General features: G+C 33.4%; 1 protein-coding gene across 1 annotated transcript in view; it reads left to right on the top strand.

The window, feature by feature from the left end:
* Positions 1–3,663: 3,663 nt before the first annotated feature.
* LOC141402403 (uncharacterized) overlaps positions 3,664–7,711 on the top strand; it is a 52,743-nt gene continuing 48,695 nt past the window's right edge. The window contains exon 1 of the mRNA XM_073983534.1: positions 3,664–4,282. Coding sequence (XP_073839635.1) covers positions 4,208–4,282 — 75 coding nt within the window. The 5' untranslated portion in view covers positions 3,664–4,207. The remainder of the gene's footprint in view (positions 4,283–7,711) is intronic.

The following is a 7,711-nucleotide window of genomic DNA, read 5'->3' as shown; positions in this document are numbered from 1 at the left end:
GCAAAACAAGCCAAGGAGCAACCAACGGTAAGTCTAGAAAACGCTAAGCCGTTTAAAGCTACGCGACTAGAACTAAAGACATGGGCAAAAAATGCACATGTATCCCTCTGGAGTAGTGGAGAGAAGGGAAAAAACACAAAAATCCTATGGGGAAACCCAGACGAGGACAAAACAAAAGAATTACTTTTACTAAGTAAAAAAGATATTAGTAGACTGACAGGAATCCTTACAGGTCACCTAGGTCTAAAAGCGCACCTGCACAAAATAGGTTGTGCAGAAAACGGTGAATGCAGAGCATGCGGAGAGGACGACGAAACGTTGGAACATTACCTCTGCCATTGTCAAGCCTTCACAAATCTGAGAACCCAGTTACTAGGGAATGACATTATACCAGGACTCGACCAAATTAGGACAATCGAGTTCAAAAAGATCAGAGACTATGTAAATAGGACAGAGATCCTAGACTAAGTCAAAAAAAAAAGGATAATCCTTCCATAACCCAAAATTAGAGCGCACAACAGGCCTACTTATGGCTTAAGTGTATGTCCACATGGGCATGTGGTGATCTAGTATCACCCCTCTTATCAACCTAACCTAACCTAACCTAACCTAATCTAATTTAAAATCATTATCAAACCCTTCTGGACTAATTTGTTCTCAAATCGCGCCATTTCGGAGCATATTAGGAACTTTTGACACTATTGCAATTTTTGGTTTTTCTTTATAAACTCGTGAATTTTATGTTTATATTTTTGTACCTATCGGACAAGAGAATATGGGGTCATTTGCAACGAATTCGCGAAAGTTACAGCCTGTTTTTGTTGACTTTGCCTGTGAGCATCGTATTTGTTTTCTACAAAAATACAACACCAGTACCATGTGGGGAATTTTGTCCTAATAATGAAAACGCGTTTCTAAGATCGATTCGGTGAAAAAAGTAAAGTAAAAAGTATCCGCACCGACTGTGATTACTAAAACCCTTTTGATATTTTTTTTACTTAAAATTTTAAATTTGCTTTGTTTGAATAAATATTTATAGAAATAAATACAATTCTCACAGGCAAAGTCATTAAAAGCGGTCTGTAACTTTCGCGAATTTCTTGCAAATGACACCATATTCTCTTGTCCGATAGGTACAATAAATATAAACATAAAATTCACGAGTTTATAAAGAAAACCCAAAAATTGCAATAGTGTCAAAAGTTCCTAATATGCTCCGAAATGGCGCGATTTGAGAACAAATTGGTCCAGAACGGTTTGATAATGATTTTAAGTTAGAATACAAAAAAATAAAAATTTTAATAAAAAACAAATATGTTGTTATAACAGATAAAATTAAAAAATGCATTACTGAACTTCAATGCATTTGGTGCGGAAACTTTTTTCGCGATAGAGAAAAAATTACACCTTATTTCATAATAGTTTTTGATGCTCTACACGGCTTTGTGGTGGTATTTTTGATATTTGCAAAAAAGTGCAAAAAGTTATATCCCTAATATCCATACACACTGAATGTTGAAAAATGTCGGAACTGATATATTCAGTTGTATCTGTGCAGGTGTATAGTTCACACTGCCTGTTAATTTTCATATTTGGGATTTCAATGCATTGTGGATATATTTATCAAATTGTATTTGAAAAATAAGCTAGGAACAGCTTGATAGAGGTATTTTATAAGAATTGAATGTTCTTAAGACTTGTGCATAACATTCCAGCGGCTAATTTTTCCAAAGATAAGTCAACGAACCAACGCAGTTTTTCGAGTTAATTATTTCTCTAAATATTTTCGTCATGCCATTATCTACCAGTTTTCTTCTGAGGTTTAAACAAGATTCGAATTGGTTTCAGAGTTATTGCCTCGATTTGTTGTAAAAAGGAAATATCTAGCCATGTTTAAACCCGATCTAACAACACAAAACCCAAATATGGTTTCTGTCGACTGGGTCTGTACTTTCATAAAATCCGCATTAAAAGTTTTTTTGCACACAATTACCTTGAAAATGTTGCGCAGTGTTATACCTCCAGACATATGTACAGTGGTGACCAATACATTTGCAACAAAATTGCACGTTTTAGGAAATTTTATTTAAAATATTTTTTTGAAAGACAATTTAGGTATTTTTTTGCAATTATTTGTAGTTTTTTTGTCTCAAATATAAGAATATAAAAAAGTTTTGACACGTTATACAACAAAAAATTTGAAAATACATAACACGCCTTAAAAAAAACATGTGCAACTGAACCAAATCCGATGCAAAAATCTTCAATATTTTGTAAAATATAATTTTTTGTATGATTTAAAAACTCATTTGTATTTGTTTTGGGATGATTAAAAGTGAATAAAATTTTAAAACTGATATCAGTCATGCGTTCTTCTTCGGGGGAGTGGCGGGTCGTACGGGAGAAGCGTGGATATGGGTGCAAGGATCAAAATTGTTCAAGACCCAGACTTCTGGCTTTTGCAAATAAATGATGCAACTGCACTCTAAACTTTGAATTTTATAAGATTGACAACTGAAATGTGGAGAAATTTCCATTAGTTTTGACAATTTTGAAATTTAACGATTTTGAAGAAGAACGAATGACTGATATCAGTTTCAAAACTTTTTTCACTTTTAATCATCCCAAAACAAATACAAATGATTTGATTCATACAAAAAATTATATTTTACAAAATATTGAAGATTTTTGCAAAAAAATCATTTATTTGAGATTACTAGACACTTAAAGAGTTCGGTTTTTCGCTAAAAAAAGGCATCATTTCAAAAAGCTGAAACGCCAATTGATAATTCCCTTCGCCGGGAAAAAATCATGATATTGGTAGCGATAAGTAGAATTTTGCAACACTGTCAGTTCGTTTTGAAAAACATTACTCTCTGTAATAGAGATTGAATCTTCAACAATAAACAAAACAAACAAAAAAATATTTTAAATAAAATTTCCTAAAACGTGCAATTTTGTTGCAAATATATTGGCCACCACTGTAGATCTGATTTGAATATGGGCTAAATCAGTATACTCCTTCGTGTACCTTCCACACAAAATTCTCAAAGAGTACAATATAACACTTCGTCTCGGATAGTTTTAAATTTTTTGCATCAAGTTCTTCTTGAGATACTTCCTGAGATAATGGATCAAAAGCTCGAAAATAACCTGCCGGCACCATCTAAACTGGGTAATATGTAAGATAATCCTCGGAGGGAGAAATCGATTTGGCCCAAACATTGTACATCGCATTATTTCTTACAGTATCGGATAAAGTCCGGTAAAAGTTTGGAAAGAGTGCAGTTAAAGGATGACGTTACGTTCTTACTTGCTGCCTTTTTCTTTGTCCCCTCCTAAATTTTGCTTCTACATTTGCAACATTCAATTTTGAACATAAGTGTTAATTTTCCGCCGAGACTAGAAGCACATGTTCAAAGTATTACTATATACATATATACTTTTAAAAAGGATACAACAAGTTTACACATGTTAAGCAATTGTAATGGACATGCCGATAAAGCCAATAAATTTCCGGTGAGAAAACAAGAAAACAACAATACAAAAAGCTTAGCAATTGCGCATGCCTTAACATTTTGCGAGCTTTTCATTCATAAAAATTCCAAAATCATAGACTCAAAGGCTCCTAATATCAATTAGTATCCAATTAACTGTGCGAGAGTAAACATTATTTGCGGTAAAAGGAATCGATCCTTAACGGAAATGCTGTTGTTAAATTTTGAAGTCGAATAAAATGCGGCATAAATTATGTCTGTGTATGTGTGTGCAAGGAATAACATGTGTATAAAAAAGTTTGTGCTGCGATAAAAGTGTCACGCTTAATACAAAGTTGTTGTGTGCCCAAATGTAAACAAAAAGTAAATCCAAAAAAGGAAATCCAAAAAAAAAAAGAAATAATTCAATGTCATCCGTTACCACAGTCTCGCACCAAACATCAACAAAATGAAAAACTGTATATGACTGATAAAAAAGTTACAAAGTTCCTTTTTGTTTTTTTCTTTAAAACAAAAAAAGAATTCGACCCAAATATTTTCATAGCAAATTGCATGAAAAGAAATCAACACTAGCATAAATTGGATTTGTATAAATAAAGCCTTTGCTGCAGCAAATACAATTTCAATTTCCCCAGAAGCAAAAAATAAACTTTACCTCCAAGCCCAGGAGATATAATATTAAAACAAAGAACAACAAATTTGATGACACCATGGTATTATTGATGTCTTGCTGTTGCTGGGATGATGTATGGAAAGGCAGTTTTGCCAGTGGCATTTATACATTGGTAAGATGTTGTGGCATCATATGTTTCATTTTTGCTAATAAAAAATGATATATCTTAAAAGTATATACATATTTGCATATATAAAATAAATTACTTTAAAGAGAATACTGAAAGATGGCATATATACATTACAGAAAAGATTCCTTTATAATGAAAACTAGCTAAACCCGTTGCGTTTTGCAACCTCGATTAAGAGTAAATGTATACATATGAATACATTTTTACTATATCAACATTAAAAGTTACCAATTATTTTGGATATTAATGCATCATAAACAGTGTGCCACTAAAGTATCAGTTTTGACACTTTTTTCGGCTTCGATACTTCAGAGAAAATTTTTTTATTTTGATACCAAATTTTGTGTCACTTTTTCATACCTTGTGAAACTATTTTTAAATTAAATGCATTGTAATCTAAACTCTCTACTCAAATCACAAAGAGCAGTAAAAAATGGTCGGGCTACACGATTTTGAATTAGTGAGTTGAAGTAACATGCGGCACGTTTTCCTATTAGGTTATTTTTATACCCTCAGCATTATACTAATATACTAGCTTTTTTACAACCTCATGGCTTTTTTACAACCTCATAACACTGAATGATAGTTTGATGAGTTTTTACCTAAGATTGCATAAAATCTTAATTATAAAGTGATTCGATCAAAAAAGCTTCCGCAGAAAAAGCTTTTAAAGTTTTTATTTTTCAGAACTTTTGAAATTTTTTTGAAGTCACTGTGAGCCGATGTTTAACTGAAAACAAGGTATAGGGGCATAAGACATAACTAAAATGACATAAACGTTTGTTTCTCACTAATTTTATCATAGTATTATACCATATATATCATTTTATATTATATAACTTTATTTCATATATCATAGAAATTAAAAGAGCTTTTTTGCGGGACCTTTTTTTAAATTTAAGTGGAATAAAAGTTATTTTAGTCATTAATAGGTAAAAAACCATACTAAGTATTTTTGGACGAAATCCGTTTCTGAAAATTTGAAGTCGATTGAGCAATGTCCGTCCGTCTGTCTGGCTGGTGCGCACGGATGAACCGATTTGGTCAAAAATTTGGCTTTCGTAATATTTTGTCCAAACTTAGTTTAAGTTCGAAGATTGGTTATGTCAGTTGTGCAAACGATATCTCTCGAAGGTAGTAACCGAATTGGTCCATACTTTGCACATCGTGAAATTTCCAACCGACGTAGATGAGGTTCCAATATGGTCCTACTCAATCGGTCCACACCTTCGGGTACCTCCCACACAAAATTTCGGAAAAGTGAAGTTTAGGGCCAGCTCTCGAATCGCTTTGATTTTTGTTGAAGCAACCTGCTTTCGCTGCCTCAATTACAACAGTAAAAGTTTTTTCAGGGGCAAGTCCATACTTCTTGAGACCGAAAGGTGTAAAAACCCCTATGGCACCACATGTAATGGCTGGGGAGCACGATAACTCTCGAACTGATCAACCGATTTGGTCCACAATTTGGCCTACGTCATATTTTGTCATAGTTTTAGTTCGAAGATAGGCAATACCGGTCCATAACCTCATATACTTCCCCCGAATATTTAAAATTTAAATTTAGTTTAACTTCTAAAATGGAGGTACCTTACGGTACCTCCCCCACAAAAGTTCAACATTTGTGTCTATGTGCAGTTTAAGGTCTGTTCGAAGATACTTTGGAAATGTACACCGATGCTGTTCGTTGTGGTCCTGTTTACAGCGATATTATCCCAGTAAAATCTTCGATGAAAAATCAGGAGTTGAATCATGGGTGCAAGTGATCTGGCATGTCATTTTTTTGTCATTTTCACTTATGAATTTTATATGAGCGTGACCCCCAAAAGATGACGTTCTTTTTTGGATCCTAAGCATGTCATTTTAACCAATGCATTGACACGTCATTTTCACCCATTCTTTGACATGTCATTTTAACCAATGCTTTGACATGTCATTTTCACCAACGCCTTGGCATGACATTTTCATGTCTTGTTTGGAAAATGGAAATGCTCTATTGAAATATGGACAAACAAAACTTTTTATTAATTCAAACGAATTCACGAAATAACTACAATTAATTGATCAGCAAAAAGTTTACATCCAAAATTGCAATGTAATCACCACCGCTGCAAAGCAAAAGATTACTTCCTCCGTTCTCCGCAACTGATATTCTTTCATCTTACAAAAGGTTTTTTCTATTATCTTCCCAACACCAGTTCAGATTTCGATATGTTGCAGTCCATAAGTATTTTTATTTCGTAAATTACTTTTATTTTATAATTTTGTCATTTTATAACAATATTTTGGAAATTTATACGCTTTTGTTTAGTGACGAAAGTATGTAGGGATCTACAACCCGGCTTGCTTTAGGGATCTCTAAGAACAAAATGTAACGAACGGGGAGGAGAGACTTTTTCTGGAAAATACCATTTATGCTTAATTAATTTATTTTTAATTGTTTCTTTCCAAAAGTCTTTTCTTCTATATTTTCAGATTCTTGTTCCTTTTCGTTTCGGACTTTTTTCAAATTCCAAGAAGCGAGATTTGATTGATTTCGTTCTATGTCAGATTTAGAACAGACAAGGGAACTTTTAAAATAGCAATGTGTGATTCTATTTTTAGCTCGATGATTGGGACTTCATTTTTATTGCAGACATTTCGAGCTTCATACAATACCAATTGTTTAGAAGTTTTAGTTGTCTGATATGCAGAAAATGTAAGACAACATCACGACGACAGTTCTAACAACTTTGATCTGTTCCAGAACCTGCAAGAATCTACTAATTTTTACTACGATAACAATTTTTCCTTTATGTTATCGGAAAAAAAAATAGTAAAAATTAGTAGATTTTTGCAGTACTGGAACATACCAAAATGAAAATAAACAGGTGTTCAAATAAAAACACAATCATCATATCTATTGGATCGATGGAATGGGTACAAATGCTGATGAAAAGATCGGATCTTTCACGACTTCCTTTGCATTGGTTCAAATCCTAATGAAAAGATCGGATCTTTCACGACTTCCTTTGAACCAATGCAAAAGATGACATGAAATAACGTCATCGCAAAGAACCCATTCCTTCAAATTTTACTGGGTATGTTTCCTGGACAAGTTCATGCTTCCTGGCATACTGGTCCAAAAGTTATACGATGACCCACTGAAATTACTAGTGGGCGCCACATCTATCGAAAAGATATGACTCCCAAAATAAGATCCACTTCCATAATGGAATATGTCGGTCCATTCCTTTAAGTACCTTGTCTGCAGCATTTTTGAACTTTAATCCTAATCCATATTTTCGTCGGCAAGTTCAAAAAAGGTCACAAAATACTGAAATGGCCCTAAATACATTCGATCTGGCCGTAGATGAAAGTTTCAATTCACATAGGCTGAGGATATATCTCTGTGTGTTGTGGGAATTTTAACGG

The sequence above is a fragment of the Musca autumnalis genome, unplaced genomic scaffold, assembly GCF_047663935.1.
Source record: "Musca autumnalis isolate F117 unplaced genomic scaffold, ASM4766393v1 scaffold_4, whole genome shotgun sequence".
Lineage (NCBI taxonomy): Eukaryota > Metazoa > Arthropoda > Insecta > Diptera > Muscidae > Musca > Musca autumnalis.
The sequence above is the reverse complement of the archived record's forward strand: the minus strand, read 5'-3'. Positions and strand labels throughout refer to the sequence as shown.